The 24,673-nt window shown below is 30.2% G+C and overlaps 1 protein-coding gene across 2 annotated transcripts in view; it reads left to right on the top strand.

Moving 5' to 3' along the window:
* Window positions 1-24,673, top strand: part of LOC142325405 (tight junction protein ZO-3-like) — a 981,859-nt gene that overhangs the window by 542,992 nt on the left and 414,194 nt on the right. For both annotated transcript variants that reach the window (XM_075367134.1, XM_075367133.1), the window contains exon 3: window positions 17,055-17,166. In XM_075367134.1, the coding sequence (XP_075223249.1) occupies window positions 17,055-17,166 (112 nt within the window). The remainder of the gene's footprint in view (window positions 1-17,054; window positions 17,167-24,673) is intronic.

Raw genomic sequence — 24,673 nt, 5'->3', positions numbered from 1 at the left:
TAACTTTCATTAATTTTTTTTTTCAAAATTAAAACTTTTATTCCGGTAACTTCATTAGAAATGACCCGGTAGGTGTACTATAGAGCTAATTTTACACAATTTCTTGAACGTTAAGAGTAATTATACACTCTAACCTCTAACATTATTGCTCTTTAAATTCTAAAGTTCTTCCTTACTCTTGAATACATACATACACAGGGGACTTTATATATCATATATTTAATTTAATGGAACCTTCAGTGTATACTCATGATACAATAAATATTAATGTATTTACTTGTGAATTTTTATAAACTATATTGCTTGGAAGTTTGGTTTGACATGCAACTAAATAATGTAAGAGAAAAATACTATCTGGCTGATAAACTTCAGAACATTTTTAGAATCGCCTCTTGGGTAAACGGTGGAAAAGATTTATAATAAAACTAGACAGGGGTCTCTGCCCCCTGCACCCCCTGTGTTTATTAAATTCATGCTTTTGAGAATAATAATGATAAATAAAAATTAAAGCCTGTTCAATTTAAAAAGAATATTGTAATTTCTTCGGAGCAACAGTTCTCACTGCAGAACCCGAAACTTTGAGTGATCTGAAGCATGTGAATTTCAAAATGTCTCCATCTTAAAAATAGTAGTTGTAGTCGTCGGTTAACTGATGAATAAACATATATGATAAAAAATATATTTTGCCCGGTTCTTAGCGTTACTCGACAAACATCACCAGGAGGTGACGGTATTTCGTTTCTCTTTGTTTAAAAAAAATTCATTTTTTAATTTTGTTTTTTTTTTTATTCACGTAATCGGAGGTGCAGCCAGTCGCATCGCATGTACCTTTTCTGTTTATGTATTCATCTGCAAATAGAACCTCAGTAAGAGTATAGGCTAATGACTATTATAGTCGGGATCCGAAAACGGGTTTGCCACAAAACCTTAGCATCAGTTCTTTTTTATGCGATTTGATTTTCAATGATACAATTCATTACAGTCTTATATACAAGAGAGCGATGAACTCTATCATCTTTAGCTATATAGGTTTGGAATCCTGAATTACCGACAAAACGTAAGAACAACTCCATTTTTTCCTTGGCGACAAAGCTTCTTCTCTTGTTTATAATTTTCTGACCAAAATTGCCTCGTTATAAAATCGATATTTTCATTCTCAAAACTTAATAATTCTCTGCACTTACCTTGTATCTGTCTCCGTTTATTATCCATCTTGATTTACGAACTTTAATATTCATAACCATGGTTATAACTAAACATACGAATATGAAAAGAAAGATTAATAAATATGTACGTAGCTTTTTCAAAAAGTTTCGTTTTTATTCACACACAACCTTTGTATTTACTCATAATTCCGAATAACTCGCTAAATACTCGTAGCAGCATTATTTATTTATTCATTCAACATCTAGAACTTGACAAAAAGTGACTCCTGTTTGAAAAAAATACCTGCTCCGTTTATATTAACATTACACAATGATTCGTTCAAGAAAATCAGACACACCGATTTCCAATCGATCAGAATATCTCAATGAAATATCTCTTCTTAACCAATTATAAGAATGAAAACTTTTAACCGTTCGGAAAACAGTATATTTATATATCAATCATAACACGAAAACCGATCAATCAGAACGCCCCAGATTTTGACCGATCGCTAATCTGAACACTGTTAACATCATTCTTCAATCCTTCACAAACCGTTTTATCGGTCATAGAACTTATACATGTAACTACAGTGAAAACTGCAAGTTTTGGCACAACACAATAAGGAATTATTTTTACTTTTACTACATTAAACTTTCAGAGAAAGTAAATAAAAGAATTAATACGCTCATAATATACCTATCCAAAAATTATTATAAATCTTTTGTCTTTTTTTCCCTGTTTAACTATCGGGAATCACCCACCGTCAGGTATTACTTAAGAGGATGAATGAGGATGATATGTATGAGTGTATATGAAGTGTAGTCTTGTATAGTCTCAGGTCGACCATTTCTGAGATGTATAGTTAATTAAAACCCAACTACCAAGTATCCACGATCTAGTATTCAAATCCGTACAAAAGTAACCGTTTTATAATTTCTTGATGGTTAATTAAACTGTTGTGTTTTATATTAATTGTAGTGTCTTTTTTTTAGTATTACTTTAAGATTCTAATCGCTAAATGATGAATAGTTTTTAACATCTTTTATGATAATTATTTTTTTACAGCGTTACTTGTTACAAAAATAAAAAAATACATAAAATTACTCTGCAAATACCTCCAAACACCAACTGATTTGGAAAAAAAAATTGAAAAGCGGCTGTGGTTTTCCAAAAAATTACCTTCCCTTAGAGGGTATTTTAACAAAGATTTTTTTATAATTTAGAAATTATTCAGATAATTTTTTTCCCCTATTAAAATAGCAGTTATTCAAACTTATAATTATGCTAAACATGTTAAACTTTTTTCACATGCTACCATTGTCTTATTGATTAAATATGAAGTTTTTCTTAACTTTAAGGTGGAAATATTTTTTATCCCCAAAGTATTTATTATTATTTTTAGGTCGTTTGCACTACTACTACACCTAGGAAGGCATAAAAAAATTATTAAGATATGAAAAAATGAAAAGGTAGCTGATTTCAATATTTGGGGGCAAATATTTTTTTTAATGGTAAGATAAGAAGCATGTGCACAAGTATTGTAGCCCAATATGTTTGCAGTATTTTGAGAAAATTGACCCAAAGAAACTATTCACAGCATCCCCTGGAAATATTGAGCTCAAACATTTACTAACAAATTGCTCCATATACAGAAGTCTCTGTGCTAAATTTCATCAAAACCAGTGTATCCAGTCAAAATTAGTTAAGTTTCAAACACGCCAACACATATACATACATATGTATGAACATAACCCCCCACTTTTTTTGTTTTTTAGAGTCCCGGGATCATAAAATGTCTAGAAATGAAAAAAACTTACTCTCTTTTTTTGACTGATTACCATACTTTCCTTCTTGCAACATAGGTATGCAGTTTATTCATCACATAATGGAATATTCTCTCTATGTATTCATTTTGTATAGATGAAGACAAACTAATAAAGGAAGAAAGAAGAATGAAAAAATACAGATATGTATAATTGAGATAATGAATCTGACATCACAGAAAATAATAAATAGCTGTAACTAAATATGTGTTTACCATATTAGTGGAATCGTTTCTCCCAACTAATCACATTAATTGGTCGATTGTTGAACAGTTAATTATTTCAACTATTATAATTGACTTCTCCTACTGTAATTGATATACTAGTATTACTGTTTTCATTAAATTGCGATTCAATATTTAGTTAAACTGAATTATCCCAGACATTGTAAAAGCAAATTTTGATCAATTATACTAAATCAAGCAGTTAATTAACACTGTTATGTTTATAATATATTTACTGAGAGACGAGATCTATTACAAACAAATGATTATTTTAAAGATGTATGCTATTACAAATATTTGTTTTCTTAAGCTGAATCAGCATTATTTTTGTGTTTCTTTAATCACGTTTTAAAATTAATCTTTATTAAATTTATTGATTTAATGTTTTATTGAATTAAGAATGTGGTTTTGATGAATTTTGCCATTTATATTCATTCCTTCAAAATAAATAAGTAAACCTTGGAACTTTTACATCAAGTATATCATTACCACCGTTACTGTAAAAAAACATTAAAGTGAGGATTCACATTTTATGAACTAAATTATAATATTATGTTTCTTTCTCAATCGGGCATAAGACAGTCTCGATCTGCGATGAAAAGTTTACTTAATAATTTAAACTAAATAATGTAGTTTTTATTTTTTTTTAGAGGAATAAAAATTAAATTTCTTGCTTGTTAATCACTTAGCCTCCAAGCGAAATGATAAAATGTTTAACTATTATGTTGAATTACATAATAAGATGGTTTACAAAAAAATGGTTTAATATTAACATTAAAAAAAATAAGAAACAACAAATTGTTTTTCGTTTTGTATAGCCAGTGACACCTGATCAATATTTCATATATTATTACATAAACACATTCAAAATATTTCTCTTAAAATTATCTTCATCCATTCTGTTCCCCCAGGTCTCGACATGGTCATTCTCCACTTTATAGTATCTTGCATCAGTTACTTTATCTTTTCCTGCTGTCGATTATATTTAACATTCTCCTGCTTTCTTTTATTCTTTCTAATAACTTATTCGTTACGTAATCTTGCCATCTGAAAAAATCATTTTACGCCATACCTACGCCTCAAATGCCTTAATTCCTCATCTGTCTACCTTCTATAGTGTCCTTCCGTAGCACCATATTACATGACACTCCCAAGTATAACATTTTGCCAATCTTTTTCTTAAATTCCAGCTTTCTTTCCACACAACAGTTTTCTCTTACTATTAAATTCTCTTTTACTCCTATCTTTGTTTTACCCACTGTGGTACAAGTTTAGGTATTCGGTTATAATACTTTCCAAGTATTTAAATTTTTCCACCTGCTCCAATACTTCATTTCCCACTCTGACCTCAATCTTCTCTACTTTTTTGCCTGTTACCGTGCATTTTGTTTTCTTTTTATTTATTATCATTCCTTTGTTTTCACAAAATCTATTTAATTCATTAAGCACATCGATTAGCTTTGTTTTACTCTCCACCACCATATCATCAATGAATCGTACATTCCACTTTCCTTCTTCTGACTGCCATCTTCTTTTGCCGTTAAAACAACCTTTAATTATCTCTTGTAGATGTATGCTGAACAGAGTAGGCGACATCATCCTTGCCTAGTCTCTTTCGTACATCTCATCTCCCACTTTACCTTTTATTCTTGTATCACAGTAGAACTCTTTTATCAGCTCTCTCTCTCTCTCTCTCTCTCTCCCCAGTCAACTCTCCTCTTTTTCAAAATTAATATTAATTTATACCATCTTACTCTGTTGAAGACCTTCTCCACGTCGACAAATGAAAAATACATACCTTCCATTTCTTTTCCATATATCTCTCCTGCATCATCTTAGAAGACCTGTAGCAACTGTAGTTCCAACTATCCTTCCACAGCCATACTGCTCTTCCCAATATCTCCCTCCACTTTTTTTTGTAAAGACTTGTTTAAATTTCTTATTAGCACCTTTGCACATATTATGCTAATAGTCCTGTGTTCTTCACACTTTTTTGTATTTTTTTTCTTTGCAATAGGTACCATTATTGTTTTAAGGAAGACCCAAGGCCACTTTCCTAATTTGTATATTGCATTGCACAGATTTATTTTCTCCATTCTCAATCAGAGAATGATAAACAGTTCAATTGATATTTCATCACCTACTTCAGCCTTTCCTTTTTTCTCATTTTAATAGTCTCTCTTACATACTTTACTTCTTACATATTGTATTCCTTTTGATCATCTTATTTGCTCTCTTATTCAACTCGTAGATATATTTCTCTTGTCTTTTTTTTATCAATCTTTCCATGTTCTTTTTCACTTCTTAGCTCTCTGTTACTATATTTATATTCTTTGTCTATTTGATACATTTTAGTGCCTTCTCTTATTGTTAAAAACCATTTCTGAATCTTCTTTATACATTACATCATATCACTCATTTCTTTTCCAGGTTTTCTATCACAGCACATCTTTTTTTGAGCCGCCTTACTTTAGCTTTCTCAGTTTCATTTCTTAATTCATTATGTAGTTTTCTATATCTCTTTCCATTGCTTTCTGTTTGCATATTTTTCCATTTTCTCCTTTCATTCATCTTGTCTAACATTTTGCTGGTGAACCCCTCTTTGTGTATTCTTTTCCTGTTATTAATCACTAATATCTCTTCTGCTGCATCTTTTAAACTGTTCTTTATTTTTATCCATTTGTCATGTGCATTACTTAGTACATTTCTAGTTCTTAGTTCTCCCCCATCTGTCTTTCTGTTTCTTCTTCTGCTTAGTTTCTCCAAATTGTAGTAACTCCTTCCACTTCCCTTTAATATTTTCTTGAGATTTATATTCACTTCTGTGAAAACTAGGTTATGATATGAACTTATACCTGCCCCAGGGTAAGCTGTAGCACTTTTCAAGCAATCCCTACATCGTTATTGCATTACGATATAGATGATTTGGTATTTTGCACCATTTAATTTTGACACCCATGTACATCTTCTCTTGTGTTTATTATAAAAACTGTTTTCTAATACTAATTCTTTTTCATATAGAATTTGGTGAGTCTTCTCGTTCATTAATACTTACCAAATTATAAGTTCCGACTATCTTTTCTTCTTTTCCTTCTCCAGTCACAGCATTCTAATTGCCTAATATCACTACACAACCTCCTATTTCTTTTATCACAACACTCTTCTACTTCCTCATCTGAGTGCTGTGAGGTTGCGACGTATACTTGTATTATCATAAGATCTTTATCTCTTCCTTTGATCCTCATCATTATCACACGCTCATCAACATATTCCACCTTTATTACTCTTCTTACCAGTTTCTTATTTATATCATACCAACTTCATGTTTACCACTTATCTCCATTCTTGAATAGTAAAACTGAAAATCTCCCCTTAATATTTCTCCATTTCCTTTCCGTCGTACTTCACTCATACCAAATATGCCCTTTTTTAACCAATTTATTCTTTGTATTTTCTAGTTTTCCACTTTGAAGTAATGCCAGTACATTCCATGTTTCAATTTTTAAGGTTTTTGTATCATTTATTTTCACTTTTGGATATTTCATCCACCTTTCTCCTTTCCCCCTCCTCTTGAGTATAAGCCTCATTGTATTCCCCTCATGGAGATCTGATTGAGGGGATCTTTACCTTCAGAAACTTTTTCAGTAAGGTCCATACCATACCATAAACTACTAAGGAATCCTTTCGGATCTTTATAACGCAGTGTTTTCTTGTTACCTTATGCAACCTAATGCTGTTGACCTTACGGTTTTTCCGTCTTTGAGAAAAATTTCTCATTTCTAGGACAGTAGGGTGCCCTTCCTTGTACCCAGACATCCACTTCCGCTGAAGTCGAGTGATCGTCAGTATAAGTGGTTCTTCTTATACCAAATAAGTGCCAACAACTTCAGTTATTTGGTATAAGAAGAACCACTTATACTGACGATCACTTGGTCACCATAGCCTCATCAGTGTGAACAAGTTGGCAGTTACATGGATGTGGCTGTTTGTGCTGCAAGCCATACTTTACACCCCAAAATCATTTTACTTTCATTTATTTTATCAGTATCTTGGCTAGTAAAATATTTTATTTTACAACATAATTTTTAATTTCTTGCAATTATATTGTGATTAAAATATTAACATATTTAATCGCGTAGCAATTTCTGTTGCAACATTTTATAAATATATTTTCAGTCAATTAATTTTCAAATTAGATTTAAATTACCTAAAAATTAGATGTTATTTTAATGCATTTTATGTTTCCATTTAAAAATAATTTATTCATGTTTTATTTTTTATAAAAGATATTAAAATCAATTAATTATATTTAATAATGTAAACAATGTACTTTTTATACGAGATTTTCCATACAACAAAAATACGAATTCTTCATTCGCAGACCTTTAGGAGCGGTATTCTGGATTTTTAACTCCTTAAAGAGAAGAGAGAATACTTTTCCAGACTCATTAGCCTTTTTCTCAATTCATAAATTTTTTCCTGGGAAATTAGGAGACATAGCTTTATTTGATGGCTACTTAAGCTATTAGGTTTATTGTGCAACCACTGATAGGAAACAAAGAAATCGGTCCTAAGGAAAAGCCCCTCTATCAGATGTTAAGAATGTACTGTCTCTTCAGGATTCCATAATCTTTGTAAAGAGAATTCAGCAAGATCAGAACCACATCTACTAAATTTATAAGTGGGAAGAAGATATCATTGATAAAGAAGGAAAAAGAATGAATTTTGAGAATGACGATTCACCCATCAAGATAGATCGTGGTTGTTTATTGTCTTCCTTAGAAACCAATCTTAGATTATATTAATCAACTTTTGTACTTTTTAGCCTTCGATGTCATTTTGCTATTTTCTTTAGTACAAAGTAGAAAAAGACAGAAAGTTTTGCTCGTTAAATAATTAATAGAAAAAATATTTATTTCACTAGTGTTAGCTTTTGACATTGCCTGTTTATAATTTATTATTCATATTACAGCAGTTTTCATTCTGTTGATGTGAAGTGCTTCATGATTATTTAATATGATCAAATTATGTCTTACTATGATTGTTGCAAGATGTAGCCTATTTTGTGTGTAGGAGTTGTAATGAAACTATGAACGTGCGTATTCTGTACTATTTACATTGCAGATGAGAAAGTCTCGGCTGTTATGCAAATAAAATCGTTTTAAACATTAAATCTAGACGTAGACAACTTTTGTAGATGGGTCATATTGTTGCTGTAGGCATTTTTTTTGTAAGTGTGTGTGTGTGTGTGTGTGTGTGTGTGTGTGTACGCCTACACGTACTTGCGTAATGTGTTGTGCGCGCTCATGTGCACACAGTCAAATTTTATTACTAATCTCATTTACTGTAATCAACGATATTTTTTTCCAATTTTACTTGTTTATGATTCGTGATTTCCTTTTTATATCTTTTCTAAATTTGTAAACCATTTGCGGTATTGATTTTTTCTTTGTTTTTCTTAGATAAGGTGGTTTAAAAAAGTGGTTTTTAATGATAAATCATAAAAGAATATAAAAAACCACAAGTATTCCATTTTTAAGTCGGCTCCTTAAAATAATTTATTAATAAAATCCTTTTATTGAGTGTACCTGCATAAGAAATTCCAATTTTAATTGAAATCTCTTTATTGGTATTTTATTTATTTTTTTTTAAATATACCGGCTCTTTTATTAGAGCGCGTGCGTATGTTGTTAGTACGAAAGTTCGTTAAAACCTCATCAGTATTAATCATAAACTGTTAACCGAAGCTAAATACGGAAAAGTAGAGGTATTCTATCGGACTTAATTATAAATTTAAAATTCGTTCACCCTCAGTAGTGGGTGTATATTAGTACCTACTGGCTATAGAATATTACGGAACTTCATTAGTTTATAACTAACTAGTTTACTCCATGTTACCCGTTTAACAGTTTATTACCCAGAAGTTATTTTATTAATTCCGTTAAAATTTCAAAGAATTTTTCCTACAAGGTTGAATGAAATTATATTTTTATCTCTGAATTTTTTTGCTGAAACGTAAGTGTGTATAATAAAAAATATATTCTGTTAGAGGTAATTTAAAATAATATTGCAAATCTTTCTAATCAATCATAAAATATACTATTAAATTTTAATTGTATTTGTAATTTTAATTGTTGTAAATTAAATTAAATGTTATTGTTTTAATTAAATGAAGTAAATTTATATAAATGTAATGTAATTTATATAAATCTAATACTAAAAAATACATTTGTAAATATAAAAAACATTTATAAATATTAAAATACTGCTCGGGATAAAAATATATATTTTTATAAAAATAAAATAGAAGTATTAAATGAGCAACTTGTGTCTTTAAAAGGAGATTTGTTGTTTGCTGTTATTTGTTATGAATTAAACATTTTAATTATAATACTCAGCGATTGCTGTTTTACACACTTTGGTAGTGTTTTAAGATTTTTTATAACACTATCGATTTACCTTTTTTGTAAGCGAAGGACGGCAAACGTGATTGTAGAAATGATGACTTACAACTAAAAGAATTGATTTTAATATTGTTTCAACTAATAAAGGATTTGATAGCAGTGAGGGTAAACTAAATAACTAAGTGATAAGTATTTATACCGAGAGTAACTTAATTGATGTACAATATTAATCGGTAAACTCATTATAAAAATTTGCATCCGTATACCAATCCGCCAAATTTTTTTAGCGCACCTAAATTAAATCTATTTATTTATTTAATAAATTTTTTAGTGGATACAGCACGATTCCAAATTGCACGGTAATTTCTCGAGAGATGATTTTGTAGCCAAAAATTTGTGGTATCGCTATTTGCCAATGGCTGATCGAAAAACAACAGCACAAAAACCGCTCAAATGAATATTCAAATGCAGAAACTAAACTTAATCGTTGATCAGCTGTTATTGCAATCATATGAAAAAATAAAAATTTTTAATGTTTTAGAAGGATGTTTTTCAAATTTATTTTTATAATTTTTAGCATTTGTATGTAAATCGTTCTGTTTAACTACCGATCGTTCTATTTCACTTTTCCGATTCAGTTTGTGTGTTTTGTTTCAAATTAAAGTTGAACTTCTCGAAGTTGTGTAATAATTTTAACAGACGTTATTTACATCGATTTTCTTAGTATTAAATTCTCTACAAACTCGACTAGATAATTTATTTTTTTATTAGTAAATTAAAAAAGTTATTTTATTCCAAACCTAAAAAAAGTGTATTTTATAACAAAACCTATTCGCATTTTACCCCGATTTTCTTAAAACCTATGTGAGATAGAGGTCTGGAACCAGTTTTATTCAGTTTCTTAGATCAAAACCCACAAGGAAGTATCAGATTTACTTCTCAATTTGTATCCCAAAAATTTTAGTACGATTTAATTTCACACAGAGAACAGAAAGCAGAGTCTAAATGTTTCGCGAGCCGAAACTCGTTAACGAACCGGTTTTTGATCTATGTTTATGTGATTTTTTTCTTATTTATGGCTATAGACTTCCGAGAGATTGCCGTGCAATTTTAAATCACCTATTTTTAGCTAAACTAATAAATAATAATAATATTAATAATGATAGCAAAATATTTCTAAAATTTAAACCATTGTCTTCTTATTGCTTTGTTAATATAAGCAGTTTTTTTTTTTTTTTTTTGGTTACGTTTACGAATTTAGTAGGTTTTAGTAAATTAGAATTAATAAATATTTTTTTTATGGTTACAATTTAAAACTACCTAAAATATATTATTATAAAAAAAAAATTATTTAATTAAGAAAGTAAAAAGCAATTGTCATTATTTTTACCGAATTTTCGAAGAAAGTACGACATTACTTTCGGTCGCACGGTGGAATTGCGGGTGAAATTGAATTTTCTTTACGATTTCAGGTACGAAGAGTATTTTCACTTAAAATGTAATTTCCGTATATACGCATATAGGTCTATGTACAAAAATCGTGGCTCGAAAATCACCAAAATTACTAGATCAATTTCATTGAAATTTACTTATGCTGAAGTAGTGTATCTGAAGTTATACATATGAAAATTTGATGAAGATTGTTTGAGTCGTGCTCAATTTAAGGTAGACAACAGACTACATGGCCTCAATTTGAGGTATTACTTTCGGTCGCGTAGTGGTATTGGGGGTGATAATGAGTTTTGAGATATAAGGAGAAATACCATTAATATAAAATTTTGTGGCTCGAAAATCTCCAAAACTACTTGATCAGTTTCATTGAAATTCATTGAAATAGATATGTTGTATTAGTGTATCTAGAGTTGTGCATGTGAAAAAGTTATGAATATTGGTTGAGTCGTTCCTGAGTTATGCTCAATTTAAGTTCGACAACAATGCAATTAAAGACAACATAACCTCAATTTGATGTTAGTGTATTTTTTATACGCGCTTATACAGTGAGTCACAGTGTGAGTGAGTCTAACCTTGATGCTTGTGTGTAGGGTCTACTCATTAACCGAACGTGTGTAGTGCGTTGTACTCTGAAATTCACTGCGTTTCTGACTGTGAAATAGTGAGGGTGTCATTAACGAAAGTTCTGCTGGTGCAGAACTGCGCAAGTCTTATTTTATTAATAAAAAATAATTAAAAATTGTTTAACCACCTTACCAGCAAAAAAGGTTCTTGTTCTCAAGATCTTTCGGTTTTTTCAAACCGAAAACCTAAGTACACTGATGACATTCAAATTGTCGTGACTGTGTATTCATTTTAATTTTTGACTCATTGAAATATTTTTATTTCCTGATGATGGTTTGAAAAAACCGAAAGGTCTTGAGAACATATATATTTTTATCTGGTAAGCTGATTAAAAAATTTTAATTATTTTTTATTATTAAAATATATCAGCAAAAACCATGATTAATAAATTTAATTATTTTATTATGATTTGGAACAAATTAATGCATAATTTTTATCAAAAGTTTTAAAAAATTTTTTGTTAGATCATTAGTTTGTTTGAGGTTGTCGAATAAATTAATTTTAATACCATTTCCGTAATTCTCAGCTACGATCTATTGTACTTTATCTTAGTGTTGTTCCAGAACCAACTTCTATAAATTTAATTTGTTGACGGCTTATTGTTGGACTTGTAGCCAAGAATTTATCTACGTGATTCGCTTATAAAATCGCTTATCTTATTCTTCTTTCTTGAATAATAAAAACAATCTTATTTTTTCATTAAAAAATTACAGTAGATTAAGAGAAAAAAATGTATAATAGTTATTGAAAAATGTTTAATTAAAATTTGTTATTAGTCTTATTCCAATAAATAATTTTGTCGCATTACTGAATTTTCTTAACGAATATATCGCTTGAGTGTGTAGAGATATTCATTCTCAATTCATTCACATTTTACTTGCCGAAGAAAGAATTTAAATATGTACTTGACTAAACATAACATTTTTTTTCCTTTAGTTTATTCTTTTATTAACTGTATTCTCCTTAAATATTTTTTGGATCTTTTCCATTACACGGCCTCGTCACATGTTTAATGTGCAAAAAGCACTGAGAAAAAAATAATTTAATTTTATTGAAAACATACAATACTTACGACTTTACACACATGCACTTATAACCAAAATACTTAATACCTATGAAGCCAAAATGCTGTTTTGATTTTTTATTTAGGTGGTCAAAATGACTTTACCATTGTCAAAACGGTTTCTAAACAAATCAGTTTTATATGAATTGTGTGTCTCTTTTTATTGTATCATTTCAACTTTTTATTAAAAAAAAAAAAAAAACACATTACTTTTATCCCGAACAAATTGTACAATATTGGGCTCAAAATAATTTTCAATAGCGACTTCTGAATTGTGAATGATTTTTTAAGTATTTTTTTATATTTAATCTATTTATCTTACCATATTTCTTGTATTCGTTTTTAAATAATTAATATGGAATTTAATTAAGGTCTTAATTAATATCGACCGACTTTTACCTTAACGTCTGTTTTTGCCTTTATAACTTATCTTACAATATAATTTATTTTATCACGTCACATCTAATGACGTGATCAGTTTTTTTATTATTATGTGCTGATCAGAATAAAAAAATTACTATTAAGATATCCTTAATAGTACTATTATACCAAGTGTCTGAAAAATAAATCTGCAGTTCTATATTAAATTTATATTATTACATTTAGAATTACAGTTTTTTTTTACAGTTTCAAAGTTTTATTTACAATTTGTTACATTTACGTAAACTTTGAATAAATTGGATTACACTTAAACAAAACTTCTAAATGTTTACACACCCGTATTACAAAGACTTTTTGTGGCAAGTACAGATTCACTAAGCAATTATGAACATTTAACATCAGTGGTGGCTTCTAGCTAAAATTAGTGGGGGTGCTGCTCCAGAAAATATTTTTCTGGGCCTTTTCAAGGCCGTGGTTTAAGTTTTCTGTAAAAAAAAAGAATCGAAGCAGGATAATAATCTAATTCTACCAGTTATCATAGTCAAGAATATGGTACACAGTTTGTAAGCACAATGTGCTTCGGTTTAACCGAATAAATAATAAAATGTCAATACAGATAATATTTTAAAGTATTATTAGATAATAACTTAATAAAATGTCCCTTTAAAAACACTATAGTCCAACAGTGCTTAATTTAAATTTCTATTTACACAAAACAAATACATAATTAGTTTTTACTAATTACCTTCTCTTTCGCCCTTCCAGCGTATTTTTAGACAGATTTGGCAAAGAGCCCTTGCTTTCCGCCATCTTCTAATCACTACTGAAAAAACAACTAAACCGCATTCATATTTCTTCCTCCGACTAAATTAGAAAAGGGAACGAACAAGGAACGTTCCATACATACGCTGAGTAAAAAAAAAACTACCTTCCACAGCACGCCAGGGTCGGTAATGCGGGAGCGACAGTGCTCTCTCTCCCTCGCCGCCTCGCGTTTAGCTTCGTACGTGCGCATGTGCACAACAACCAAACACCACACCGCTGGAACTGTGAAGCACACAGTTCCATACAAAGATTTTTGTATCCTTTTCATAAACTGGGGGATGGCTACTGACATTTAGCTTAAGGATTATATATTGTACAAGTATAAAGAAAGAATTAAAGAAAAAAGGACTCGTATTAAATGTTATCGATAATATCAAATGGAAATAGGGGGTGCTGCAGTTCCACAGTGCGCCTATACGCGAGCCGTCACTGTTTAACATCTAACAGTAAAACGTATGAAAGGAAAATAAAAGAAGTCGTAAATAGTAAGAAAAACGAAAAAATAATTAGAAGAAAAGAAACGAATATGCAGTAAATTTGAAAATAAAAATCGAAGAGCTAATGTAGAATACTCGTACCTGAAATCCAGAACGTGTAGCCGTTTGAATCTTCTAACGTCATCCCCGTTGTTTAGAAGGTTCACAGCTAAGTGATTCACGTGGTTGTTAAAACCCAGTTCGTACTTTGAACTGAAATGTTGCGTTTCCTCCTGGACACATGGTAAACCTAAATATTCGTATTATATTTCACTGTTTTCTGCCAACATGTTATCTTGAAACATCTTCACGGTGGCCAAGCGATGGGAGCTTTCCTGCTTATTCAACCTTCTGATAAAAATTTGTCATTGAGCGGAGTTCATATAACTTCTGCATGATGTAGAAGGCTCCATCCTGTTGGAAAATTTAGCTCTCCATATTTTACATCTGTGGAAACATAAAGTTCTCTAACATGTCCGAGTACACTATGCCCGTAATAGTCTGCTAACGGAGAAAGATGGCCCAAAAATTCGATCGTGCATGATATCACCCGTACATTCACTTACGGACATTTGTGAATTAATTCCATCGATTCGTGTGGATTTTCTGAGCCCCATACTCGACACTTGTAAGTTCACGACTGCATGACCATGAATTGTTACTTCATTTGAAAATAAGAGGCACCACATGTAGTTTTCATCAGCAGAAATGAATTCTACATGGTGGTTACAAATTTAACTCCTTGTGGTTTATCGTTAGGTTTAATATCACGGAGTAGAAACAGTTTACATATGCATGAAGTTTAAATCGCTTGCGAACAACATCATGGATAGTGCTTTTAGAAATGTTTATTTCAGACTGACACTACGAACTGAACGTTTTGGATTTCGTTGGAAAAATATTTTCTGTGTTTTCGGCCTACCCCGTGAGTGTCCTTTGAAAACGCTTCCGGTTTCCAAAATCTGTTCACATCACTTATGCGTGTCACTCGGTGAATTTCCGCGATAAACTTGGGTATAATTATTTGTATTACAGTCACTGATTTTGTTTCTGCGATGTAGTACACTGTGCTTTCTCTTTTGGCGACGCCACCGCGGTACTGAAGCCCGGCTCGTAACTGTTTGACCTGTGCAACTGTGCAACGTATATCTGACGAAGAATGTATAAACTAAAACTTAATTTTTGTCGCTTCTAGATTACATATAAAACATTATTGAGGGCTGTTGAATAGAAACTATATTCGTTTTTGAAACCCCGGAGTTTTTTTTCGGACACCCGTATTTTATTACGTTTGATGATTACGTTACACGCTGTTAAATAAAAGTTATATCAAATTACTTTTCCCAAATGATTTTTGGGTTCAAAAAATAGCGAAACTACAATAGAGAGCGACTTTCATTTTTGTAATTTTTATTTATACCTGTAATTGCTGCTAAGAACCGAGATATCATGATGTAGATTACTGACGTTCCGTTAAAATAGATTTAAATCAATGAAAAAAGCTACGGAATTTTTAATTTATAATTCTATGTAATACAATATCGTTTTTGGTCATCGTTGTGTATTTTTGGATTAGGTTCTTAGAATGTTAAAAGATTTTTTTTTTCAATTTCTCGGGATAGGCAATTTTTTACTAACAGTACTTTCTCTTTGTTGTATAGGTATTACTCTCTCTTTGTTGTACAGAGAGAACTCATCCTTTTTGTTGTTGCTGTTACAACAACAGGAAGTGTAAAAACTTTAAACTGTGTAATGATTTATAATAGTGCATCGAGATGAACAAACGTACAATTTCTGCTTGAATTTCCTCTTTGTTCTATGAAATTAACATCAAGAAACTAAGTTACTTGTTACGTACATAATTTTATGCACAGAGTTGTGAAATTACTGTATACCCAAGTCATCGGTTGAGTAATTAGTTAACAATTACACCTTAACTTTTACCAAAAATATTTTATAATGCCGCATATGGTCATATTTTGAATTTAGTTGAGGATACAATCAATTTTTAATTAATTTTGTATGTCAGATTTACCGGTTTATTTTTATATTTGGATTTGGGATTACATGAAATACTATCGTCGACTATGATCGTTTTAGACCGCAAAAGATATTAGACTTTAGACCGAACTATAGCAGAACTTTTCAGCCATCAATTGTGATGGCTGAAAAGTGTATAAGTAGGTGTATAAGTAAGTGTGATGGCTCAAAAGGTATCCTTGGTGACTCATTAATTTTTTAATAACTACATTTTATGATTTATTTTTAATCTGATTTTGTTACTTAAAATTATCAGATTTTTATTAAACATATCCAGATTTAGATTTATATTTTGATGGTATATTATATGATGTGTAAAAAAAGTTGTTAAAATATCGGTAAAAGTCGTAATTTTTAGTTTATTTACCAGTATAGTCAAAGAAACGGTTGCTTTTGTTTTTTTCACGCTGTTTTAATTATGTTAATTTGATATTTATTTCTAATCATTTTATCAATATTTTAGCGCTCAAAAAACATTTTTATGTGCAGCATTCGGATGTGTTGAAATATATTTTTAAAAACATATGTACACTATATGTACGATTTTTTCTCTTTTTTTTTTAAAGAAAGTACAATTTTTGTTTCATTTTCAGAGACAATGATGCATCACAAAGTATCGGTACTGTTACAACTTCATCTTCGCCGCCTTCTTCACCGATCTGTAATGGTGGTGTCGAGATGCTGGAAGAACCTGTGGAAGAAGTGGTAAGTAGATTTTGATATAAAACATGTATAAGGTTTAGTCAGTGCTGCTGTCTGTTAGGGTTTTGTTGAAACTAACAGAATAGATTTCACTCTCCCTACTAGTTCACTGCAACACCACCAGATAGCGTTCGTATTCATTGATCGTGTATTATTTTAAATGAACGTTTAATTTAATGTTAAACTTAATATGTTGTGAAATGAAATTTTTATTTGTATAAGAATAAATAAAAATTCATATATTAATGTATAAAAAGTTTGTTTACTTTCTAATTATTCTCTTTTTTTATTTGTGTTTTAATGTAGTTTTACTGTGTATTTTATTTGTTAATAAGAAAGCAATAATTCTTATAAAAATAGTCTAAGTAGTAAACTATTTCGGCTGATGCAACTTACATTTTCATTTGTAAATATAATTGATTTACTAGATCTTTAATTATTTTACTTATTTTTTATTCCAAATTATTGATTTAACTACGCTAAAAAATTTAATTATTGTGAATTTTCCTTTAAAAAAAAAAAAAATATTATATATATAAAAGAATGTTTATATCCGTTTATCTTTTATACGGAATTACAGTTTTATTCCGATCGTAATGAAATTTTGCTCACAAATAGTTCTAAAAAACAGGAGAATTGCTATTTACATTTTATTTTGAATAGATTATCCCACCCTCTTTTTCACCCATTAAGCAAAGTTTTAACGGGTAGATTTTCAGTTTTTCGTAAATATCTAGAAAACCTTGAGAAAAATCGACTAATGTGGAGTAATTTTCTGAAAGCCCATCAGTTTGCTGAAAAACGTAATTTTCCCGGCTCTTATAGCGTTTTTAGATTCGAAATTATCAATCGTTGAAAACTGATGCACAGTTGTTTTGTTCTTTACCAGTTGTTACTGTGTCACCATTTTTCTGACATATACTTCCTACCTGTTTTCCACCTGATGTCGGTCTCACCCGCTCAGTGTTAGGCTACAAAAACCCCACAAACTAAACTTCAAACAGCATCTAGAGCTGCCGAAACCGAAGATCAAACGAGCGTCGAATAGCACAAGCTACACGTCAAGTACGCGTGCGAAACCGTGGATAGCCGCTAGTAGATTATAAATTACGAATTTTTCTTAGTTTTTTACTTTTTCTTTTCTTTTTTAAGATTTGTTGCTTATTTAAGGTAATATTGAGGATTTTTTATTGCCCCTTCTTCAACACTAAAAAAAATACATCTGACTTGTGCTTGTGCCAAACCAACGGTTTTACTTTGTAAATAAATGAATTTATTTATTATTGATTGAAACAAACATTTACCAGAATTGGGTAAAATTGTATAATTTTAAACAATTACATTGAAATAAAATAAAGTACCAGTCACCTGCAACTGTTATGCATCAACGTCATAGTGACGTCATTATGATGTTATTAAATAAAATTATGGTTAATACTACATAAAAGAAATTACAAATTGTTAATTAATACAACAGTTAATAATTTTTAATATCTATTAGTCAAGTTAACTGCTGTTAGAGATTAATGCAAAAGATTCCAACACATCTTCGAAATCATACATGCGTTTAATTCAAATCGCAACAGTAGTAATTCATAATAGTTTCTTGTTTATTGATTTTTTTTTATGACGCATTTATTATGTTACAGTTACACTACATTATAAATAACAATTAATATTTTTATTTATTAATTACCAGTAGTATTTCTTTTACATTAAATTATAAAATGATTTTGATATCTCGATATTTACGAAAACGTCTTATCAAGTTGTTTGATTTTAGCTTACCTCAATTTCTTGGGGATATTATCAGATTGACGAGTAAGCAAGGTTGATAGTTTTATAATTGGTAAAGTTCATGTTACAATTAGATTAAGTATTTTATAATCAAGTTGTAATGTTGATTTTATAATTAGTAATGTCTAAAGAGACGGCCATACAAAGAGCTACATATGCATCGTATTCATACCGCCTTATTTTTTTAACCGCCCTGTAAACTAAACTTTCGTCTACAGTTAAAATCTCTATCTCAAGTCGTTGCTGTTTGTACTATCCTTAGGTATCAACGTTTAGTTTTTATGATTTATTGATGTAGAATCGTGACACAAGCTGGATCGGATGAGATAGTCTGTATTTTTCCGTCACATCAAAGAAATAATAGAAGCCGTCTTACAAATGATGTACGAGGTGTGTGAAAAAAATAATGAGACTGACTTTTTACTTACCAAAGTTTTTATTTTTTTTTCAAACAACAATATTATCGCCTTCAAAGTAGTTCCCTTGGGCAGCTAGCTATACACCTGCGGAGTCGTTGGTTCCAGTCCTGGTCGCAGAGCTGGAAGGCTTCAACTGGTCGGTCACAGTCTTTTGAATGTTCTCTAGAGTTCCAAAATGACGTCCTTTTAAGACATGTTTCAATTTCGGGAAAAGGAAAAGTCACAAGGACTCAAATCGAATGAATAAGGCGTTTGAGGAACCGTAGGAATGCGGTTTGAGGTTCCCTGATGGAAGTGGCCGTGTGATACGGGGCATTGTCGTGATGAAGCATCCACTTGTCTGCAATGTCTGGTCTCGCGCGAATCACTCTTTACCTGAGTCTTTCAAGGACACCTTTGTAAAACACTTGGTTGACAGTTTGTCTGGAGGAACAAATTCTTTATGCAGGATACCCCTACTGTCAAAAAAGCAAATCAGCATGGTTTTCATTTTTGATTTGCTCATTCGACATTTTTTCGGTCGAGGAGATGACGGACTGTGCCACTCTTCGCTTTGCCGCTTTGTTTCAGGATCGTACTCAAATATCCAGGATTCATCATCTGTGATCACACGATTGAAGTCATTGGCAATCCTCTCAAGAAGATCAACGCACACGTTTCTTCGATTGTCCTTCTGTTCCGTTGTGAGGTTTTTCGGCACCGATTTCGCACCAACCTTTCGCATGTCGAAATCGTCTGTCAAAGTTTGATGCATGGTGAAAGCGTTTAAATTTAACTGTTCACTCATCATCCTTATTGTTAAACGACGGTCTGATCTCACCAGAACCCTCAGACGCTCAACGTTTTCGTCAGATTTTGAAGTTGATGGTCTCCCTTAGCGAGGTTGATCTTCAACGTGTTCTCGGCCTTCCAAAAATGATTTATGCCAGTGAAAACTTGTGCTCTTGATAAGAGCATAGGCCTGTTTCAACTTTTCAAAGGTCACACTCGCGGATTCCCCAAGTTTAACGCAAAACTTGACTGCACAACGTTGCTCTGAATTCCGATGCTCCATTTTCGTAACACACAACAAAAACACAACTTCACTGATGGCGCTGTCAAAAATAATGTGTTGGCTGAACGGAGTTGAAACTCGTACTGAGCATGTGGGAGGGATAAACAAACCGGTCTCGGTAGTCACAGCGTTGCCAGATCGCTCGCTGTATTATCAATCCCATTACTTTTCTGACACACTTCGTATATAAAATTATGTTGTTTTTTTAAACACTTCTTCGCTGCGTGTAATTTTGTCAGATTTCAGAAGATATAATTCTTGCCGAATTTATATGCAATATTTATTTATAGAATAATATAAAGAATTGTTTTGTAGTAAAACTAAATCTTATCCAAAAAACTTTTTGCTTTAAGATATACATCTATTCAATACAGAATAAGTATTACATTGTTATTTTAATTTCTAAATTAGTTGAAACTCCTCATTTAAAATGAGTGTTTTCTTTGTGGCCATCACCCTATTCGTGTTCGCTAATCTGATTTGGAGTCGGATTTTACTCTATTGAATGCAGAAATTATCCTTCCAGTACAATCCCATAAACCGAATGTTTCCTTAAAAGGTAAAATTATTTTACCGAATGAATTTTAACAACAAAGAGATTATTTTTAAAAATAGTTCAGATGTCAGAAATTAGATTTAATTGTCCAATTAGTTATTTTTATCTTGAACTCTTTTTTTTTAATTATCTATTAATTCCATTTAAGGTGAGATAAACTTCAATCATTTTTTTATATAGTAGTCGATGTCAATGTGATATTGGTAAATAATTTGCATTTGTAAATAATTGGCGATGTAATGATGACGTTTACCATTAAACGAGGCTGATTATATTTTTCAAAGATAATTTTTCTGAAGTGATTTACGTACAGGGAAGGTAAAAATCAACTTTACAAAAAAGAGTAAAATTTTTTCTAATTAAACTTAATATATTTTTATTTATCATTATAATTTTGTTAAAACTATTCTTGTTGTAACTTAAGTTCGACTCTTTCAATTGCAGGAAATGAGAATTATTTTTTTATTTTTAAAAGAATAATTTCAGAAGATCAGAAATAATATTAAAATGTCACTATTTTATTTATTGAATGATTATATTTTAATAAATTCGTAATTAAATATTTGCCTTTACTGTAGTAACGTATTGTTTGAATATGGTAACAAGAAGAATTAGTGCGCAAAATAACGAGCGGTTTCATTCAGTTTATAAAGAATGACTTAGGATGGAATATATAATCACCTGCAAATTAATTATCCCTCGTAACCCCCAAAAGTGTATAATACGGTGGCGCCATTAACGTTTGCCAAAAAATTACCCATAACTTATGTTTTACGTACGCATTGCTGCTCATCGGTCTGAAGAAACCGCGTATTAGGTTACGAATGAACATTTTATAGATCGATAAATTTTTTTTTAAATTCTCAGACCGGAATATTCTTCTTGCCTTTAAACTACCCCGGTTTTTTTTTATTGAAATCTAAATCTCGTAAACGGTTATTAAACATAGAGTAATAAAGATAATATTTTACAATTATTTTTAAAAATACTAAAAAAAAATATTCTAAATTGATAGATCTAACCAGTTATGTTTTTCTTATTCATGAGTAATTTTTTCCATTCTATTAAAGTTTTCCTTAATTAGAAATTTACCGATGACTTAATTTTCAATCTGATGAAATATTCATATTTTTCAGTTGTAGTATTTTTTCTTTAGATTGCTCCCTTTTACGTTATGAAGAATAATCTTTCAGCAGTGATTTTATTTACAGTATTAACAATTTATTTATACGATTTACGAACTGTAGCTATTCGATTTATTGCTTAATTGTTAATTGATACTCAAAATCTTTATCTTACCTTTACCTTTTCTGTAATATTATTAAATCTGAAATTGTTTAATAATAATATAAAATACGTAGGCCTACAAATACGTATAACCTAGATCGCTTTCTATAGTCTTAATAATAGTGTTTGAAATTTAGCACACTGAAGGAACTTATTTTTTTCATTTTGAATAAAACAACTAAAATGCCACCGTTTAGAAAATTGGGTACAAAGTACAGTCTTTTAAACTTGGCAATATAAATTTTTGTCGATCACAAAATTGATGATTTCTTTTTCTTTAACTAGATTATATACGATTGGATACCGGTGATCTTTGGTGGTTGGATTTCAATTAACCACACATCTCAGGAATGGTCGAACTGAGGCTGTACAAGACTACATTTCATTTACACTCACTCATATCATCCTCTGAAGTAATACCTGAACGGTAATTCCCGGAGGCTAAACAGGAAAAAATAAAGTGTAGAGGTAGTGTACAGTAAAACTTTACCGAAGCGACGTTATAGCTAACAAAACTTCAGTCTTCGGTCGAACTATTCATCTCCATCCTTCGCGCCAGCTGAGGTTTCTAAATTTTGACCAGTAATATTTTATTTCCTAATTTAACGATTTAAGGAAAAGAGAGAATAATTATTTTGAATTCTTAGTATATATATCAGTATTTGGATTCTGCTTCTTATTGGTTGAATGCACAAAATTTAATCGACATAAAAGTTCGTCATTTATTTGGCCAGTTATACCTGTTTATACAATAAAGATAAACAATTCATTTTCTGCTATTTTTCTATCGTCTATCATGATTTAAATCCTGACAACGTTGATATTTTGTAACTATTTTTATGTAAAAATTCGAAAAATAATTGGAAATTTTAGGATATAAAAATAATTATTTTTGCCAGGTCTTTCAGAACCTTAGCTCACGCACGGTAGCAATTTCGTCTTTTTTTTCTGGATACAGGTGTTACATTTCTTACAAACGGTTTTTTTTAATATAACCTAGTCTGAAATTATTTACCCCTATTCATAATTTAAATAAGATTAAAACTAAAAATGTAAAATAAAATTATCTTAAATAAAATTAAACTAAGATTTAATAAATTGTTAGTAATTTTTTTCGCGCTGATCTTATAAAGTTAAACTGTAAAGAATAGCAGTTTCATTTTTTTTATCTATAACGTTGTTAATAATCGGTTTTTATTTTATTTTTGTTTTATTATGTAGGGTTCATCATAAATTTAAAAACTTAGCGCTTTCGTTGGTTATTCATCATCTTCAGAGTTTTATGGAAATAATTTCTTAAAATATAAAAATAAAAAATATTTATTGAATTAAAAATTAATGTAAAATTATTTTTTAAATAATTCTGATTAGCCACTGAAAAAGCTAGTAGTAACTCTCCTTCTGTGTATTTACAGAAATCTTGTGTAATTAATAGTTTTATTAATTTCATATCAGGTATAGGTCTAATCGGGCAGGAAATAATTTATAACAAAAATTCTATATGTTGTATAGATGCATAAAATGTAAATAAGGGATTACCGACAACGTTATGATTGAATTGTTAAACATTTTCGAGATCTTGAACAGAACAGACCATCACTGTGGCAAGCTCGCTACTGTCTATATCACCAGCGGTCGGTGTCCAGTATTAAATAACTTTTTTCCTGAATGTCCACTTATTTGTAATGTTTGACGTGTAATTAAAGCATTATCAAGCAAGAAAATTAAAATTGCAGCCGAGAGACTGCAAAAATAATCTGAGACTTGCTTATTATTTGTAAATACTTCTTACTTTATTATTCATTATTCGTCTGTTTACTCTTTAAGAGAAAAAATAATTGTGCCGGTAAAAAAAAACCAAAAAAAACAGAATTTAAAGGTCTAATGTACTTTTCTTAAAGGTCTTTACGTTAATTTTCTTTTCTTATTTTTTTACACCAGCAAATCAGAATTTTAATATTTGTCGACATTTTGAATTAAGTAAATTTGTATAGTGCTAAGAGGGTTAAATTTTAGGCGCTATGCTGTTGCTAAAGTTTAGCAACGTCTTTGCTACTCTTTATTCATAAATGTTGGTTTGTTAAAAAATTTTACAACAGAATTAAATATAATATTTTAAAGAGAGTAGGAAACGGTTAATTCAATCTTGTGTCACTAATGTGTTTAATAGACCTTAAATAATTTAGCCTATGATATTGTATAATATACATCTATCTATTATTCCATATTCCATTCCCCTCGTATTGCACTTTGCTAAAACTATGGTAAATCAGTTTGTTTTCTATCGTAAGCGTTTTTTTTTTTGTTTTTTTTGTATTTTTTTTTATAATTGTGTTTCTACTAATAGCGCGTTAAATAATTAATAAATAATCATGTTTTCAAACTTTTTTTAATTTA

Source organism: Lycorma delicatula, chromosome 5 (genome assembly GCF_047948215.1).
Source record: "Lycorma delicatula isolate Av1 chromosome 5, ASM4794821v1, whole genome shotgun sequence".
Lineage (NCBI taxonomy): Eukaryota > Metazoa > Arthropoda > Insecta > Hemiptera > Fulgoridae > Lycorma > Lycorma delicatula.
The sequence above is the reverse complement of the archived record's forward strand: the minus strand, read 5'-3'. Positions and strand labels throughout refer to the sequence as shown.